We start from the raw sequence: 20,241 nt of genomic DNA, 5'->3' as shown, positions 1-20,241 counted from the left end.
CCCACCTTCTCCCAGACTCCACTGCCCTGAGCTGGGGTGTCTTCTGCCCACCACATCCTGTTAGGTGGTAAGATGCACCAGGAGGGGCTTTCCCATGCTCCTGCTCTCCTGTCCCACGTGCTCAGGCTTTGGCCCCTGCACTGCCCGCAGCCATGTGCTAGATCCTTGTCTGGCTTTTGGGGAACCCTGGCTGCTGGCTCTTGCCCTGGGAACTTCCCTCCAGGAAAGTTTCTAGAGCCAGTATCTGGTCCCTGGTAGAGGGTGGGGCTTCATTATGTGCCCTGCAGATAGCACTTGCAGCTTTGCGGGTGGGGTTCTTTTTGGTCTGAAGGTGATTTTAGGTTCTTGGAGGGTTGGGGTTGGAATTGTGGGGAGGGCCCACACTTCCTGCTGGAATCTGAGCTGTTTGGTTAGGCTCAGAGCCAGTCCAGCTGAAACAGCCACTCTTACCACAAACATCCTAATTTGCCAAAAAGGAAAGAAAGAAAAGCCCATGATGGAAAAATAAGACTGCAAAGATTCTTAAAATGAGAGGAAACAGCAGCCGCCCAGCACCCCCACTCCAGTCTTGTAAACTTACCTGGGAGCACCTGGTGTGAGAGAGGCTGATTTTTTTTTTTAAGATTTATTTATTTATTTGAAAGTCAGAGTTACATAGACAGAGCAAGGCCCTTCATTCGCTGGTTCACTCCTCAGATGGCTGCAATGGCTGGAACTGGGTTGAACCGAAGCTGGGAGCCAGGGGCTTCCTCTGTGTCTCCCACATGTGTGCAGGGGCCCAAGTACCTAGGCCATCTTCTGCTTTCTCAGGCTATTACCAGGGGGCTGGATTAGAAGTGCAGCAGCTGGGACTCAAGCTGGCGCCCACATGGGATGCTGGCATTGCAGGCCAGGGCTTTGCTAGCTCCACCACAGCGCCACTGGGCCGAGCTTCCTGTGCTCCTCAGCCCTCCATCCTCAGCCCGTGTTGGAGACGCTGCTGTCATTTACTCCATCCCTGTCACTGGTGCCTCACTGCTCTCTATTGCTCAGCGAACTCCGTGGTGTGGATAACTGCAGTTTGCTTGTCCAGTCCCCATGGGTGGGCATTTGGTTGTTCTCATTTGGGGCAATTGTGGGTAAGGCTGGCCCTGTGCATGTGTTGTCTGCACACCTAGGAGTCAGTCCCAGGCTGGGCAGGGGTTGACCCGTGTAGCAACCACCAGTGCTGTCCAGAGCGACCGTCCCGGCTGTGGCCTCTGCTCTCCCTCACGCCGCAGGCCTGTTCCTCCATCAGTGTTTCCATTCCCTCTCATGCTCCCTGGATGTGTCTCCATGAGCCTGCCCTGCTGTCCTCTCTGACTCAGTCATGACCCTGCCTGACATCAAGCATGGCCCCTCCTAACACCCTACACCTGTGGGGCTCATGGAAGAGAATCTATCAATGTCTGTGTCAGGTGCCTACAACATCTGCTGTGTGGGTAGAAAGCATCACTGGGTGGCTCCTATCACCTGTGTCCCACACGGTGGCCTCTGCCAGGATGTTCCCTACACCTGTGGGTCTCACGGAGGAGAACTTTCAGTGTCTGTGTCAAGTGTCTATAACATCTCCTGCTGTGGTAGAGAGCATGACTGGGTGGCTCCTGTCACCTCGTGTCCTACATGGTGGCCTCTGCCAGGATGCTCCTTGGGCTGAGCCAGTTTCCCTGGGAGGGGAGGTGTGTGTTTTGTTCATGTGTAGCTCAGTGAGTTACAGGACTTTATCCGGAATAGAGACAGCAGCCCCAGCATTCCCTGAGGGGTCTCCCAAGAGGCACGGAGGGCTTGCTGGCCTATTGCATGTTTGAATGATTTGGCCAAGTTTCCCTGTACTGGAGAAAGCAGTGTGAGAACTGCGCATGTGGTCAGAGCAGGATGGCCCATGCCCTCGGCAGGGATAGGCTGGAGAGCTGAGCTCCTGTCAACTTCCATGCAGTGGAGCTTTTTGAAGGGGGGATTTTCCATTGCTGCTGTTTTCCTGCCCACTCTGCTCCAGCCAAACTCCCCCACCCAGTTAACTCTGGGAAGGAGGCATGGGTGTGTGTGATGTTTGTTAAACATTTGTTTATTTGAGTGGCACAGGGACAGACACAGAGAGCACCCATCTGCTCGTTGACTCCTCAGGGAAGCACTGTGCACTTGTCACCCACGCGTTGGAGGAACCACTGACAGCTTCAAGGATTTGGCCATTACAAGTAGAACTGCTGTGCATAATTGCATGCTGTTACTGGGCTTCCCTCTTCAACCCTGTTTCTAAGCATTTTTTATGAAGATTTATTTTATTTATTTGAAAGACAGAGTTACAGGAGAGGTAGAAACAGAGAGAGTCTTCCATCTTCTGGTTGACTCCCCAGATGGCTGCAATGGCTGGAACTGAGCCTATCCAAAGAAGCCAGGAGCCAGGAGCTTCCTCCAGGTCTCCCACATGGGTGCAGGGGCCCAAGGACTTGGGCCATCTTCCACTGTTTTCCCAGGCCATAGTAGAGAGCTGGATTGGAAGAGGAGCAGCCGGGACTCAAACAGGCACCCATATGGGATGCTAGTGCTTCAGGCCAGGGCTTTAACCTGCTGTGCCACAGTGCTGGCCCCTCTAAATTCTTAGGACATGAGTGTTGGATCATCTGTTGAGACTGTTTAGCTTTGGAGAGCCTCCAGGCTGCTTTCCAGAGCTATGAGCTAGTGTGAGCCCCTGTTCCACAGCCTTCACACAGTTGATGCATTTCAGGGTGCAGGGCTACGTCATCGTGTGACTTTTCTTCTTCCTCATGGAAAGTGACATTGAGCCTTATTTTGCATGCTTGTTTGACACTTGCACATCCTATGTGGTGAGATGTCTGTTAGGTCTTTCTCATTTGTAATTTGGTTGTTTGCTTTCTCGTTTTTTTTTTTAATCTTCTTATTGTGTTTTGGACACAGTATTTTTCAAGGTATGCCAGTTTTAGTGATGTCTCCCAGTCTGTGGCTTGTCCTCTTGTTTGTTTTATAGTATTTTTCAAAATAGAAGTTTTATGGGCCAGCACTGGGGTGTAGTAGATTAATCCTCTGCCTGCAATGCCGGCACCCATGTGGGCGCCAGTTCGAGTCCCGGCTGCTCCTCTTCCTGTCCAGCTCTCTGCTATGACCTGGGAAAGCAGTAGAAGATGGCCCATGTCCTTGGGCCCCTGCACCCACATGGGAGACCTGGAGGAAGCTCCTGGCTCCTGGCTTCAGATAGGTGCAGCTCTGACCATGTGGCCATTTGAGGAGTGAACCAATGGATGGAAGACCTCTCTGTCTCTTCCTCTCACTATCTGTAACTCTACCTCTCAAATAAATAAATAAATAATCTTTTTTAAAAAAAGAAAATACAATTAAGCAAGGCTGGCATTGTGGCTCAGTGGTTTAATATACTGCCACCATGAAACACACCAAACACCAGAGTAAGGGAAAGGATTTATTGGTGGGGAAACCCAACAGACTGGAGGGAAGAGGGAAAAAGAGAGAGAAGGAAAGCATAAAAGAGAAAGATCAAGAGAGAGAGCAAGAGAGCCATGTATTCAGGAACAGGTCCTGTTAAACCTTTAAAAGAATAGAAGTTTTAGATTTATTTATTTGAAAGGCAGACTGAAACACATAGCTGGGCAGAGACTTTTCCATCAGCTGATTCATTCCCCTGCAACAGTTGGGACTGGGCCAGGCTGAATCCAGGAACCAGAAACTCCACCCAGGTCTCCCACTTGGGTGACAGAGACCCAAACACTTGGGCCAACTTCTGCCTCTCAGGTGCATTAGCAGGAATCTGGATTGGAAATGTGGAATAGCTGCGACCTGGACTGGGCACTTGGACATGGAATTCTGACATCCCACGTGGTGACTTAACCCATGAAGCCACAACATCCACCCTCACAGAGCAGATTTTTTAGTTCTAACAAAGTCTGCATTGTCAATTCTTTTATCCCATGAGTTGGTTTTTAGGCTTGCACTTAGAAACTTATCATGAAATGCATGTTCATACTCATTTTATTCTAGGATTTTTATGGTCACATTTTAAATATAAGCATATGGTTCACTTTGAGTGAATTTTTGAATGTTCTAAGGTGTGTTTTTTTTTTTACCACATGGTTTCCAGCTGTCCCTTCACCAGCTGTGGAGCAGACATTCCTTTTCTATTGAGTTGCCTTGTCCTGTTGTCAGTTGGCTGCTTTTGCCCTGGTCTGTCTGGGGCCCTGCATTCACCTCTACTTACCCATCTGTCCACTCCATCACTAGCATCTCATTCACGCCATCACCATGGCTCCATGTTAACCGTTGGCATCCAGGGATCCAGATGTGCTAGTTTTTCACAGTTGGACTTCTTAAAGCAAATGTCATATGTTCTGGGATTTGATACAGTTTCCTGGGAATCTGTGGTTTCATTTAGTTTCTGTGTCAAAGTTGAAAGAATTTTCAGGGCCAGCATTTTGATGTAGCAGGTAAAGCTGCCGCCTGCTACACTGGCATCTCCTATGGGCTCTGGTTTGAGTTCCAGCTGCTCCACTCCTTGCTAATGCACCTTGGAAAGCATTGGAAGATGGCTCAAGTGCTTGGGCTCTTGCACCCATCTGGGAGACCTGGAAGAAGCTCCTGGCTCCTGGTTTTGGCCTGGCCCAGCTCTGGCCATTGCAGCCATTTGGGGAGTCAACCCCACAGATGGAAGATCTCTGTAACTCTGCCTTTCAAATAAATAATAAATAAATCTTTCAAAAATTAAAAAGGAATTTTCTTCTTAACAACATTGAGTTGAAGAATGAATAATGAATATTTGCCTTGATCTGTATTTCATTTGGTTTTTAGAAAGTTTTTCAAGGTTTTCTGAATACATGTTTATACTTTTTAAAGAGTTTTTTGCTTTAAGGACCTCCATTTTATGCAGTGGAATCGTTGAATGTATTACTTTTTAACATTTTCATATTGCAGTTTTCAAATTTCAATTTTTCTTATATATCATTAGTAATGTAGACCAAATCAGGCTGGTGCCGCGGCTCACTAGGCTAATCCTCCGCCTTGCGGCGCCGGCACACCGGGTTCTAGTCCCGGTTGGGGCGCCAGATTCTGTCCCGGTTGCCCCTCTTCCAGGCCAGCTCTCTGCTGTGGCCAGGGAGTGCAGTGGAGGATGGTCCAAGTGCTTGGGCCCTGCACCCCATGGGAGACCAGGAAAAGCACCTGGCTCCTGCCATTGGATCAGCATGGTGCGCCGGCCACAGCGCGCCAGCCGCGGTGGCCACTGGAGGGTGAACCAACGGCAAAAGGAAGACCTTTCTCTCTGTCTCTCTCTCACTGTCCACTCTGTCTGTCCAAAAAAAAAAAAAGATGTAGACCAAGTCAAATGACTTTTGCGTAGTGGCCTTGAACTTTGACTCCTTATCTCCATCCATTCCTGTCATGGCCCCGGGGGGTGGGCTCTGTCTCCAGTTGAATCTCCCTCCAGTCAGGGCTTGGAATGAACAGAGCCCTGAATTGCTGGATCAGCGGGACTGCCGGCAGGGGGCGCCCAGGCGCTGCGGAGAGCGTGCGGAGCTCCTTTGCCGCGCCCCGTGGCCGCCAGGGGGCGCCCGTCTGGTACTCGTGCAGGCGTTTCCTCCTCCAGTGTGGGGTCCAGTCTGCCTTCATCACACTTCATTTGGATATCATTGTTTTAAGATTTGAAAGCGAGAAGTGTGAATCTTGAGAAGTGTGTTTCTCCAGGATGCTTTGACCCTGGAAATTCCCTGTGGATGTTAGGGTAATTTTCTGCATATATGGCCTCCCAATTATAGAGATTGTGAAAGAATCGCGTTGAACCTGCAGCTTGCTTTGCTTTGTGGGACTGCAATCAAACAGTTTTAAGTGTTCTGTTGGGTGAGGTTGATGTGTCTTCACATTTATTTTGGTTTTCTTTAATATCATTCAGTAATAACATAATCAGGATGTGAGTCTTGTCCCAACATCAAATTTATTCCCAATCCTGTTATTGCGGTTGACATCGTTTAAGATTCAGTTTTAAAATTTCCTTTCCTGAGTGCTCATTCCTGGTGTGGGGTGGGTCTTTGTGTGTTGGTGCTGTGGTGTTCACATCGCTGGGCAGGTTTACCAGCTCTGATACTGTGTCACGTTTTCCTTAGTGTCATCTTTCTTCCTGTCACCTCATTGCTCTGCAGAGAACATGCATTGTGGTGTTGAACACACAGGAGACGTGGGCATCCCTGCCCTGCCCCTCAGGTCAGGCCTACAGCTTTCAGGGAGCATCACTGAGTGTGATGTTTGCAGTGTGGTTTACCCAAACACTCTGTCCTGTTGAAATTCTCTCCAGAATTTGCTCTCTTTTTAAAAGATTTATGTCTTTGAAGGGGAGAGTGACAGAGAGGGTGGGAGAAAGGGAGGGATGGAGGGAAGGAGGGAGAGAGAGAGAGAGAGGTTTTGCCTACCCTGAGCCATTCCCCCAAACAGCCATAACAGCCAGGACTCTACCAGGCTGAAGCCAAGAGTCTGGAACTCCATCTGGGTCTCCCACTGTAAGTGGTGGGAACCCAAATACGTGAGCCATCATCCACTGCCTCCAAGGAACATTATCAGGAAGCTGGGTCACACGTGTGGAAAGGTTGGGAATCAAAGCAGCACCCCCATATGGGGTACAAGCATGACAAGCCTCAGCTGAACCTGCTGCACCCAATGCCAAGCCTGGAAGTTCCCTTCTTTATCTGATTAATGGGCATTTTTAAACATTATTACATGGTTGTAGATTTATTGAAGCTGTTTCTGCATCTGGTGGGATGATCAAGTGGTGCTTTTTCATTATTCTGTGAATGTGATGTTTCACATGGATGACTGTTCTGTTGTTCAACCTTGACTTTCTGAAAGATATCTTAATCTAGCATGTAATGTTTTAATGTACTATTGCTTTAAGTTTGATTTAAGTTTGTTGTGGAAGGTTTTTGGATGTGCATTTATAACAGTTTTCCTCATTTTCTGTCATGTGATGTCAGATAATTGAGGTTGCAATGTGGGGGTGGGCTTGATTTTGTGTTGAAGTTATCACACAAGCAATAGAGATTTGAGTTTCACAATGTCATGGTGAACAGATTGATTTTTAAAATTATTTATTTGCTGCAAGAGGCAGAGTTACAGAGAGAGAGAGGTCTCCTATCCACTGGTTCATTCCCCAAATGGCTGCAATGGCTGGATCTGGGCAAATCTGGAGCCAGGAGCCAGGAGCTTCTTGCAGATCTCCCATGTGGGTGCAGGGGCCAAAGGACTTGAACCATCTTCTGCTCCTTTCCCAGGCCATAGCAGGGAGCTGTTTTGGAAGGATAGGAGCTGGGTCTCAAACCAGTGCACATATGGGATGCTGGCACTGCAGGCGGATGCTTAACCTACTACACCACAGTGCCAGCACTCAGATTGATTTTAAGAACTAGCAAGTAGCATCAAGGAAAAAATAGAATTGGAAGTTATGTGTGAGGTCAAGATTAAGATTAGGGTTAGAGGTAGAGTGTCATGGTTTAGGGTGAAGGTTAGGATTAGGATATACAGTTTGGAGTTTAGGGTTTATGGTTTGGGTTAGGATGAGAGGTGGGGTTCAAGATTAGGGTTAGGATTAGGATTAGGGGTTAGAGGTTGGAGGTTAAGGTTAGGGTTATGGTTTACTGTTAGGGTTTAGGATTCAGGTTAGGGGGTGGGGTTGGGTGGAGGGTCAGGGTGTTAGAGTTGGGGTTAGAGTTAAGATCCCCAGTTGGATATACAAGGATGCTTGTGCCTTCCTCTGTTGAGAACAACTAATGGGCATGTGTGAGCTGCAATTAGAAGTGTTGCTGCACAAGGGCAGGCTGCTGGTTGGCCACTAAATGCACACGTGCTGTCCCCAGTTGGATTTGCAATGGCTCACACAGGGTCCTGTGTTGGGGATGGCCACTGCACACCTGCATGCTGCCATTATGCTGGTCACTGTGGGCTTGGGTCACTATGTTGAATGTACAGGCTGTCACTGGGTTTGCCCCAGTTGTATTTACATGGTAAATGGGTGGTGACTACACATGCTCAGGCCTATTTGAGCCACCAAACTTGCACGGGAGGCCCCCTCTTGGATTTGCAGTGCCTTGTGCAGCCACTGTGCATGTGTGGGCAGTCTGTGAGCAACCAAATCTGCATGCACCATCCCCAGTTGGATTTGGAATGGCTTCAGCTGTACACTGTGCATGTGTGGGCAGCCTATGAGAAAACAAATGCACATGTATGGTCACCAGTTGGGTTTGCAATGGCTTGGGCTGCCCACTGCATATGTGTAGCAACCTTTGAGTTCCCAGACATGCATGCACAGTCCACAGTTGGATTTCCAATTATGTGTGGACCTTGCTCTGGCAGGGCCAGCTACTGGGCATGTGCTGGTCACAATTAGGAATGTCAGTGCACATTCTTGGGCCACATATGAGCCACCAAAAGTGCATGCTCCATCCCCAGTTGGATTTGCAATGACTTGGTGTTGACCACACATGTGTGGGCTGCCTGTGAGTCACCAGATGCATATGCACAATCTCCTGTTGATTTGCAATGGACCTTGTAAGGCCTTCTAGTGGGGATGGCCCCTTCTCATGTGCAGGTTGCCATTAAGCTGGTCACTGTGTATGCTTGGTTCTCAGGTGAGCCACCAAGTGAGCATGAGTGTTTCCCAGTTGAATTTACCATGTTTCATGCAGGGGCCTGTGGTGAGGATGGCCACTGCAAATGTGCAGGCTGCCATTAGGCTGATAACTGTGCATGCCTGGGTCACCTGTGAGCAGCAAATGGGCATGTATTGTCCCCAGTTAGTTGGATTTGCAGTGGCTCATGGGTAGTCTGCAGGTGGGATCTCCACTTTGAATGTGCTGGCTCTCATTTGGCCCCAGGTGGATTTGCAATGAATTGGGCTGGCCACTACACATGGTTGGGCCACCTGTGAGCCACCAAATGTGCATGTGCAATCCCTATTGGATTTACAATGATGCATGCACCTTCCTCTCATGGGTGTGGCCACTGCGCATGTACGCTGCAGTTAGGAGTGTCACTGTGGGTGCTCCTACCGACCGTTAGTGCAAGTGCAGTCCCCAGTTGGATTTGCAAAGGCATAGGCAGAGGCTTCTGGTGGGGACAGCCACTTGACTTGCACAGGCCACCATTACTCTGGTCACTGCATGCTGTGGTCCCCAATGAGCCACTAAACTTGCATGCCTGGTCCCCAGTTGAATTTGCAATGACTTGGGCTGCCAATTGCATATATGTGGCAGTCTCTGAGCCCCCAAACATGCATTTACAGTTCCCAGTTGTATTTGCATTGAATTGATCAGGCACTTCACATGTGTGGGCAGCCTGTGAGCCACACAATACACATGTGCTGTCCCCAGTTGAATTTGCAGTGGCCTGGAGGGTGACTGTGTAACTGCACATGGATGAACTCCCTGTGAGCCACCAAATGTGCATGTTCAGTCCCCTGTGGTGTTTGCAAAGGTAGATGCAGAGGCTTCTGTGGGGACAAGCACTTGACTCACACAGGCCTCCATTACTCCAGTGACTGCATGCTGTGGTCCCGAGTGAGCAACCACATTTGCATACCTGGCCTAGATCACTTGCACCTTTGGGCTACCAAATGTGCATGCATGGGCCCAGTTGAATTTGCAATGTGTGGGTGGTGACTGCACATGCACAGACAGCCTGTGAGTCACCAAACCCACATGTGCTGTTCCCAGTTGGTTTTTCAATGACTTGGGTGGTGACTGTGATGCTTGGGTCACATTTGAGCCACCAAGCTGACATTCATGGTCCCCTGTTGGGTTTTCAATGGCTTAGGCCAGCCACTGCCCATGCTTGGGCTGTCTGTGAGGTGCAGTTCCCAGTTGGATATAGAATGGCTTGGGCAAAGATTCCTCATTCTTGGGCTGCCTTTGATCCAACAAACACATATGCACCATTGCCACCCCTGGTTTGGACCTGCCACTCATGTGGCAACCTTTGAAACCCCAAATGTGAATATGCTGTCCCCAGTTAGATGTGCAATGGCTCAGGCAGCATCTGAGCATGTTTGATCCTTCTCCTACAACACACCAAATATGCATGTTCAGTCAGCAGTTGGGTTTGAATGGTTTTGGCTGGTCCTCCTTTCTTTCCAAATATCTCCATGGGCATGGAGAACCAAACACACACACATGTGGAATGAAGACAAATGTTTATGTTTTCTCCTGAAAGAAAAAATAAAAAAGCCTGGCCATTGTGATCATCTGGAGAATGAACCAGCAGATGGAAGATTTATCTGTGTGTGTGTCTCTCTTCCTCTCTCTCTCTAGCTCTGACTTGAAAATAAAAATAAATCTTAAAACACAGAAAAGGCCATGGTTGGCTGAACTGCCCCCATTGTCCATCCATTCTCATTTGTGGGAGCCCTGTGCCCCTAATGTGATCCAGTGAATTTCACTGGTGCTCTTACTGGCCTCCATACCGATGTTTGTCTGATTGCTGTGGTGGTTAATGCTGTGTTGAGTGGGTGTTTATCTTATTAGTGATCATCCCTAAAAACTCTGCCCCTCCTTGACTTTTCAGGGATCTTGCAAAATCACTTATAATTGTTCACCTTAATATTACATCCAATACAATGCACCATTGGAGAATATAGAAAATGGCTTTTCTTTAATGTTAGTAACTGCAAGAAATAAAAAAATGTAGAAAAGTGGGGAACAAAAAAAAGAAAAAGTGACTAAAACCAAAATACTGTGTTAATTTCAATTTGCTCAAGTACTAACTGACATAGAATTTGAGGAACAAACTAATTCCTGGAGCAAGGACAGTCTATTCAATAAATGGTGCTGGGAAAATTGGATTTCCACGTGCAGAAGCATGAAGCAAGACCCCTACCTTACACCTTACACAAAAATCCACTCAATGTGGATTAAAGACCTAAATCTATGACCTGACACCATCAAGTTACTAGAGAACATTGGAGAAACCCTTCAAGATATTGGCACAGGCAAAGAGTTTCTGGAAAAGACCTGGGAGGCACAGGCAGTCAAAGCCAAAATCAACTATTGGGATTGCATCAAATTGAGAAGTTTCTGTACTGCAAAAGAAACAGTCAGGAGAGTGAAGAGACAACCGACAGAATGGGAAAAAATATTTGCAAACTATGCAACAGATAAAGGGTTAATAACCAGAATCTACAAAGAGATCAAGAAACTCCACAAAAACAAAACCAACAACCCACTTAAGAGATGGGCCAAGGACCTCAATAGACATTTTTCAAAAGAGGAAATCCAAATGGCCAACAGGCACATGAAAAAATGTTCAAGATCTCTATCAATCAGGGAAATGCAAATCAAAACCACAATGAGGTTTCACCTCACCCCAGTTAGAATGGCTCACATTCAGAAATCTACCAACAACAGATGCTGGAGAGGATGTGGGGAAAAAGGGAAACTAACCCACTGTTGGTGGGAATGCAAACTGGTCAAGCCACTACGGAAGTCAGTCTGGAGATTCCTCAGAAACCTGAAGATAACCCTACCGTTCGACCCAGCCATCCCACTCCTTGGAATTTACCCAAAGGAAATTAAATTGGCAAACAAAAAAGCGGTCTGCAGCCTAATGTTTATTGCAGCTCAATTCACAATAGCTAAGACCTGGAACCAACCTAAATACCCATCAACGGTAGACTGGATAAAGAAATTATGGGATATGTACTCTTTAGAATACTATACTGCAGTAAGAAACAACGAAATCCAGTCATTTGCAACAAAATGGAGGAATCTGGAACACATCATGCTGAGTGAAATAAGCCAATCCCAAAGGGACAAATACCATATGTTCTCCCTGATCAGTGACAACTGACTGAACACCAAAAAGGAAACCTCCTGAAGTGAAACGGACACCATGGGAAACGGTGACTTGATCAGCATAGCCCTGACTGTTAATAAACAACTTAATACATTATCCTTCTTAGTAGTTTTTTTGTCTATTCTACTTAATATGACTGGTTTAATTCTGTAATTAATACACAGTTATTCTTAAGTGTTGAAAATTAACTGAAATGTGATCCCTGTTAAACATAAGAGTGGGAATAAGAGAGGGAAGAGATGTACAATTTGGGACATGCTCAAGCTGACTTACCCCAAATGGTAGAGTTAGAAACATACCAGGGGATTCCAATTCAATCCCATCAAGGTGGCATGTACCAATGCCATCTCACTAGTCCAAGTGATCAATTTCAGTTCACAATTGATCATAATGAAAGGACTAAGAGTCAAAGGGAGCACATAAACAAGTCTAGTACCTGCTAACACTAACCGATGGAATAAATAAAGGGGAGAGTGATCCAACATGGGAAGTGAGATACTCAGCAGACTCATAGAATGGCAGATGTCCTAAATAGCACTCTGGCCTCAGAATCAGGCCTAAAGGCATTCTGATCTGGCTGAAAAGCCCATGAGAGTACTTCAGGCATGGAAAGCCAAGACACTCTGGCAAAAGATCTCTGTGAGTGAGATCCCAGTGGAAAGAACAGGTCTTCAAAGAAGGAGGTACCTTTCTCTGAAGGGAGGAGAGAACCTCCACTTTGACTATGACCTTGTCTAAATAAGATAAGAATCAGAGAACTCAGAGGGCTTCCATAGCCTTGGAAACTCATGACTGGAGCATAGGGAGATTACTGATGCCATAGACAGGAGTGTCAATTGGTAAAGTCAACAACAGGAGTCACTGTGCACTTACTCCTCATGTAGGATCTCTGTCCTTAACGTGCTGTGCATTGAGATTTAATGCTATAACGAGTACTCAAACAATATATTTCACTTTGTGTTTCTATGGAGGTGCAAACTGTTGAAATCTTTACTTAATGTATATTAAACTGATCCTCTGTAAAAAAAAAAAAAAAGAAAAGAAATTATCAATTCCCAACTTGACTCTCACTGGGATTAAACATGACAATAGGTCTGATCTGATTTCATCATCATTTAAAAAAATATCATCTATTATTTTTCACTTTATGTTTCTGTGTGGGAACAAACTGTTGAAATCCTTACTTAATGTTTACTAAGCTGATCTTCTGTATATTAAGATAATCGAAAATGAATCTTGATGTGAATGGAAGGGGAGAGGGAGTGGGAAAGGGGAGGGTTGTGGGTGGGAGGGACGGTATGTGGGGGAAGCCATTGTAATCCATAAATCGTACTTTGGAAATTTATATTCATTAAATAAAAGTTAAAAAAAAAAGAATTTGAGGAACAAGACAGAAATGATGCAGGCACATTGTAAAGGAGTGATCAAGCCAGCTCCAGTTGTGTTCTCAAGGGGATTCTGTGCCTCACACCAGAAGAGACCTTGGCAGCTGAGATGGCTGTGGGCACTGCTGCAGCTCTCCTCACCACACCAACGACACTGCCATGTTCCACGTCACATACCAGATCATTTGTGACAAACACGCAAAACATAGTCTCAAAGTTGGATGGGAAAAGTGAGACATTTGTGAAGTTCTATAAATCTGACGAGCCATGTCAAAAATCAGTCACACTATCATTTTTACTTTTATCTTTAAGGGCATTGGAATGTTGGTCATTTGCCAAGTTCTGTCACTGAAAAATACGTGAGAGCACCAATCGCTCAGCTGTCTGCTTGAGACAGGGGAGCCCTCATAGCACTTCAGCAACAGTGCGGCCTCAGTGTGGCCACAGCCCCTGCCCTGCAGTCTCCAGCTGTCCTCATCTGCCTGTGATGGGGAGCCCTCACAGCACTTCTGCAACAGTGCAGCCTCGGTGTGGCCACAGCCCCTGCCCTGCAGTCTCCAGCTGTCCTCATCACATGCTGTGCAATGGATTTCTAATTTGTGCAATGGCTGGCAGTTACTGGAGAAGAGTAGGTAAGTTGTTGCTTTTTGTAATATTCATAGGAGCTTTAGAACCAATTTTAAATTCATTTTATCTTATTTTAAATTGACAGATAGCTATATATATGGGGCATACAGTGTAGTGGTACAAGGCCTATATACCTTGTCAGATGATTAGGTAGGGACAATTTTTTTAAAGATTATTTATTTGAAAGGCAGAGTTACAGAGAGGCGGATATGGGGAGAGAAAGAGAGGGAGAGAGGGAGAGAAAGGAGAGAGAAGGAGAGAAAGTTTTTCCATCTGTTGGTTCACTTCCCAGATGGCCGCAACAGCTGGAGCTGTGCCGATCTGAAGCCAGGAGCCAGGAGCTTCTTCTGGGTCTCACACGTGGGTGCAACTTGGGCCATCTTCCACTGCTCTGCCAGGCCATAGCAGAGCTGGATCAGAATGTAGCTGCCGGGACTCGAACCGGCACCCATATGGGATGCCAGCACTGCAGGTGGTGGCCTTAAGTGCTAACCCACAGTGCCAGCCCCAAGTGGGGATAATTAACATATCCATCATCTTATCATTTCTTTGGGATGATGAAGTCAGCAGAAAACCCACAGGTTCTTGTCCTGTGCCTTTGCCAACAGAAACACACTCACCACAGTGTGAGCTGAGAGCAGCAATTTAAATTTAAATTGCACAATTCAGGAACAAAGTAGCTTTAACTAATCAGAAATCAGGTTTCTGGAAGAGCCAGAAGTTAAAAGGTTTTAACTTCCAGGGAAGTTTTCTATGCTCCCTAAGTTTATGGGACGTCCCCAGGAGGGTTGCTCAGGTTCAGGGAGGAGCAGGTTTCTTTGCCATCTGTGTCGTCGTGTGTGCTGCGTGTGTTTCAGGTCAGCTGCTGTTGGATGTTTATCATTATAATGGAGTTGGATTTCTGTGCCCGGAAGGAGATGGTGAGGGTCCTGGCCCTACTTTTACAAGGCTGCAGCAAACCTGATGCAGCTGAGTCAGAATTGCAGGCAACTCCTTAATGAGAAGTGTTAGCTGCTGAGCTTGGCTGTGTCCAATCAGCTTTCCCCTGCCCCTTTATTTGCAAGAACACCTGGGGATGGGTATTGTCAGCCAGCTTTTTAGCCAAACTTATGCTGTTTTCTTGAGTGGAAAGAACGGTTCCTGTGTTAGCTATCATTGCTTAGAACTTGCAGTCTCAAAGGAGTACACGGCGTCACTGTCATCTGGCTGCTCCTGCTGTCATCTGGGACATGATGCCGGATTCATTTTAACCAGGAAATGAACAAATTTCCAGGGTTGGTGAGCTGTTTCCATGCAGAGGTGAAAGTTCTGGGAACAGGAAGGGCTGGTTGGGACTTCCTTGGCTACAAATGAAAATGGCTGGAGAATGAAGAAGGCAGGGACCGCCATGCAGTTGAGAGCAAGCCACAGAGGGGTGAGTAAACTGAACCCAGGAAAACTGGGGACCTGGGAACATGGTGCAGCCCCATCGGGTTTCAGTCTTTGTTCTCAGCCAGATGGATGTGTGATTCAGTGCCTGAAGAGTGCTTAGTCACACTGGACAGGTTTGTCAAACTCATGGGATTGTGGGGCCACAGCCTCCTCTGGTCTCTGCAAGGAGAGAAATCAGAGGTAGCCCTTCTTTGCCAGGGAATGTGTGCTTGAGCACTGGCCCCGGCTGCACTCAAGGAGGCCAGGCTGAGGACAGTGTGACTAAGTCATGCCTCACTCCCCACTGTAGCTTCCTTCAGTTTGACTCAGGTCTGCTTCCAGTCAGTTAGTGAAATTACTCACAAATGTTAACAAAGGTTTAAGTGGCCTTGCAGCTCTTGCTGTCACCATGAAGTGGATTCACACTTCCACTCCGGATAATGGACGCTGGAGGCCCCATCCCTGTGGGATCTTGTTGTTCTTGTCATTTTTGCACAGAACTCACACTCTGGGCTGACTTCTTGGTTGGCAACAACCACCTTGTGTCCAGCCACACATTTAGAAAGACATAGAAATTGACTCCTTTCCATGGTAAGCAGTCACGTGCAGCCTTAGCAGTGTGATAGACCCAGTTTTCAGGTATACAAGGTCTTTCTTCAGGATTCCAATACCAACCACTGCTACACTGATGGAAACCCATAATTCTCTTTGGACGTCTGAATTAGTATCCAAGGGGCAACTCTTGAACAAGCTGAAAGTTGGAGTGAGGGCCATATGTGGTGTTGATTTATATAGGGAGGGGCTGTTGGCTGGTTGATCCAGGTGATTTTTCTGGATTCCATGACCGCTATTCCATAACTGCTATTTCAGTGGGATCTGTACTTCCACATGTAACTTTTTATTAGAGGATCCATTTTTTTTGTTGTTATCTGCCATTAAAAATCCTCCTTTCTTTCCAGATATCTCCCTGGGCATAGAAAGCCAAACACACACATGTGGAATCAGGACAGATGTTTGTTTTTCCCTGAAAGCAAAGCAAAGGGAAAAATGTCTGCTCATATCCAACACCCATTTCTGAACTGCATTGTTCTTGTTAAGTGTTCCAGGTTCTTTACATGTAAGGGATATTAATCCTTTGTAGATGAACAGATTATAAATATTTTTTCTCATTTTGTTGGTTTTCTCTTCATTCTGTGGATTGTTTCTTTTGCTGTGCAGAAACTTCTGAGTCTGATAAAATCACATTTGTTTGTTTTTCTTTTTTTCTTGGGATCTTTTTAAAACAATTGCCTATGGAGATATCTTGAGGCAGTTCCCCTGTGATCCCATCTAGTAGCCACTTACTTTTCTATCTTACATTAAGATATTTGATCTAGAGCCTCAGCCGCACGAGCCCAGTGCCGCCGCACGAGCCCAGCGCCCGGAGCCCGCCTGCCGTCGGCCCGATCGCCGCGCCGTGCGCATGGGGCGGGCCCCTGGCGGGGCGGCCGAGGGCCGCTGAGCGCAGGACCGCCCCGCCGATGCGCCCGGCCCGGGGCGGGGATCCCCGGCCGCGCGGGGCCCGCGGCTGAGCCCGCGCCCGGCATGTCCGGCCCGGCCCGCCGCCCGGCGCCCCGGGCCCGCGGCGACGCGTAGCGGAGCGGGAGCAGCGCGGCGGGTCAAGGTCACTGCCCGGCGCGCCATGGAGGCTGCGAGCCGGCCGGGCCCCGAGCCGGAGCCGGGCCGTGGCAAGGAGAACGCGGGCCTGCGCAGCGCGCCCGCCCGCGCCGCGCGTCCTCCGCGCCGCCGCCGCCGCGAGTCGAGCTCGCAGGAGGAGGAGGTCATCGCCAGCTTCAGCACCTTGGAGGCCCTGGAGAAGGACATGGCCCTGAAACCTGAGGAGCGGAAGAAGTGGGAACAGCGCCGCATCTAGAAGCCGCGGGAGCAGGAGCGCTGCCCGGCTGTCGAGCCACGCGAGAGCCAGCAGCCCCCCCAGCCGGGCAGCCCGGGGCAGGACGTGGAGCCTGCCTGCGAGGCGGGCGCCAGGAAGGCCCCGCTGCAGCCGTCCAAGCAGGTGTGCTCTCCAGAAGGGGGGCCGCTCCCAGCCAACCCCTGGGACCAGAACCGCCCGGCCCAGCGGCAGCAGCAGCTCCAGCCCAGCCAAGCCAGCCCGCCCCAGGGGCCCCTCCCAGCCCCCTGTCAGCGCTGCCAGCCCCGTCGGGCTCTCCCGGACCCCAGGCAGCCCTGCCAGTCCCAGCGGTCACTCCCGGGTCAGCGCAGCTGGCCCCAGCCATCATTTCCGGGCCCGAGACAGCCCTGCCAACCCCAGCGGTCACTTCTGGGCCCTGGGCAGCACCCCTGGCCCCAGCGGCTGCTTCATGCCCCAGATCAGCTCTGCAGGCCCCAGCGGTCACGCCCAGTTCAGCCATGCAGGACACATTGGGCATTCCCAGGCCCCAGGCAGCGCTGCCAGCCCCTGAGGTCCCTGCTGACCCCCTGTCACCGCTGCCGGCCGCTGCGGTCCCTGCTGACCCCGTGTCACCGCTGCCGGTCCCTGCGGTCCTTCCTGACCCCGTATCTCCATGGCCAGCCCTGTAGGGCTTCCTCTGGACAGTGTTGCCCACCCCGTCGGTCCCTGCTAGCCCAATGCCAATGGTGCCAGCCCTCGCGGTCACTCCTCACCTTGTGCCCACGCCGCCGGCCACCTGGCTCCCTCTCAGGCCAGTGTTGCTGCCCTTGGCAGGCATTCATAGCCCCCCGTCCACATGGCCATCCCCGCAGGGCTCTCCTGGGACATCCCAGCCGCCCCCAGAGGTCATTGCTAGGCCTCAGTCAGCCATTGGTTGAAGCCCCAGAGCAGCCCAGTCCACCCAAACCTTCATTGCTGGACCCAGGACAGTCGGGCCAACAGACGCGGCCACTCATGGGCCCGGAGCAACCCCACCCCCCGAAGCGGCCACTCATGGGCCCAGAGCAGCCCTGCCAGCCCCTCCGGTCGCTCATGGGCCCCTGTCAGTCCTGCAAACCCCAGCTGCTGCTTCCCATCCCTGAGCGCCCTTCACTCCTGGGGCAGCCAGGCCCACCCCGCCGACCTCTCCTGAGGCCTCTGTGCCAGCCGCGGAGGTCCCTCTTGGATCTGGTGCCGGCCCGGCAGCCCCAGCCCTCGCTCCTGGGCCATCCCTGCCAGCCCCTCAGGGCACGGTCGCCACGGTCCTGTGCCCCAGGGGCGGCCCGGCAGGCCCCGTCTGTGAGCCCTGGAGCCTGAGTCCCTGCAGGCACCACCCCAGCTCTGCGTCCGAGGGCCTGAGATACTTGGCTGCACTGGCCTGAGGCCTTCTCCAGACAGGCCCCAGCTGCTTGCTGTTGGACACTGAGCTTGGCCAGAGGCAGGAGGGCTGTGATCAGGCCGAGGCCAAGCCAAGAGAGGAGATGACTCCATGCTTCCTGCCACGTGCCATGCCCTCCCCTGCGGTGTCACAGTGCCCTGTGGGTGTCACTTCATGACAGACGTGCCCCAGGAGGGGCTCAGAGCTTGCAGGGGCCCCTCAGCATCCTTCTGTGCCTCTGAATTGCCAACACAGGCTGCATCTGTCTCCATGCATGCGTGCAGGTGTGTGTGCATGTGTGCCTGGGCACATGGGCCTGTGTGGTCTTTGAGGGAGGGGTGCCAGCCACGGCCTTGCCACACCCCGCCTGACCCATGTGCATTCCCTGCCCCCAGGCAGAATAGCCTCGTGAATCCAGCAAGATGGGATTCTGCCACCAGCCCTGCCCACTCAGGCCATGGGATGATGCTGGTGTCCCCTTGAGGGTCTGCGGGCTTAGGAGGGACACAGTCCATCTGGTGTGACCTGGATGTTGCCACCCACTTCTCAGGATTTGCTGTCTCCACTCAGGGGCTCCCTTTGAAAGGCAGCTGTTCATGTCTCCACGCGGGAGAGCCTCAGGGTGCAGGGGTCCAGGGCCATGCTGGGAAAGCCCTGTCCCACACCCTCGCGGCTCCTGTCCCGCAGGGCTGTCTCCGAGTCTCCCTCCACTGCCGCTCTGTCTCCAGACCTCCGAGAGTCGGGGGCTGTTGGCAGCCTTCAGCCCTGCAAAGGCCTCCATTTCCGGAGAGCAGCGTTTGTCGCCTGGGGTCCCTGGCCAGGCACTGCTCACTGCTGCATGTGCATGGACTGCAGGGCACACGGCCACCCCGTGTTCCAGGCCATCTGCCGCCCCCAGACCCCTACTCAAGAGGCCCCTCCCTGGGTCCTGCAGAGGCTCTGGGGTGAGGGCCCTCGACCCCTGCAGCTTGATGTCCCCTTGCCCAGCCAGGGCAGCCCTGAGCCCCCCCCCCAAGGCAAGCCCCTTTCTGGTGCTTCCCTAAGGCCTCTGTCTTGGAAATGTGGGGCATATTTTTCTGATTAAAGGAAATAAAAAGGGCCACACTATTATTTTTATAACAGTGTTGGCATTTATAATTTAAAAAAAAAAGATATTTGATCTATTTTGAGTAAATGATTGCATAGGATTGGGGAATTTTCCCAGTTCAATTATCTGTGTGTGGATATGCAGTCTTCCAAGCACCATTTAGTATAGACACTGTTCTTTCTCTTTGTGTGTTTTGAGCAACTTTGTCCAAGGCAAGATGGTTGTGGATGCTGGGTTTATTTCTTTGATCTTTCCTCAGTTCTGTTAATCTCTGTGACTGTCTTCGTGCCAGGATCATGTTGGTTTTGTTGGAATAGTTCTGTAGAAGAGCTTGAAGTCTGGTATTCTTGTGCTTCCAGCTTTATTATTTTTGTTCAAGTCTGATTTGTCCATTTGACTACTTCGGTGCTGCTATGTGAATTTGAGTTTTTTGTTGTTCTTTGGAGAATGTAATTGGTATTTTTGTGATGACTACATCAAATCTTTCAATCTCCTTGAGTAGTATGGACAATGTAATGTTTCCCAAACAAGGGCAGGGACTATGGCATAGCAGACATATGCA

General features: G+C 49.7%; 1 protein-coding gene across 1 annotated transcript; it reads left to right on the top strand.

Annotated features, from left to right (window-relative positions):
* The first annotated feature begins 16,588 nt into the window (after nt 1-16,588).
* LOC138850373 (uncharacterized) lies at nt 16,589-19,716 on the top strand. Its single transcript, XM_089301625.1, is given in 1 exon segment — nt 16,589-19,716. A coding segment is annotated over 1 exon segment (1,563 nt). The 5' UTR covers nt 16,589-16,968; the 3' UTR covers nt 18,532-19,716.
* The last annotated feature ends 525 nt before the right edge of the window (nt 19,717-20,241 follow it).

This window comes from Oryctolagus cuniculus, chromosome 7, assembly GCF_051225735.1.
Source record: "Oryctolagus cuniculus isolate XC-2025 breed Fujian yellow rabbit chromosome 7, ASM5122573v1, whole genome shotgun sequence".
Lineage (NCBI taxonomy): Eukaryota > Metazoa > Chordata > Mammalia > Lagomorpha > Leporidae > Oryctolagus > Oryctolagus cuniculus.
The sequence above is the reverse complement of the archived record's forward strand: the minus strand, read 5'-3'. Positions and strand labels throughout refer to the sequence as shown.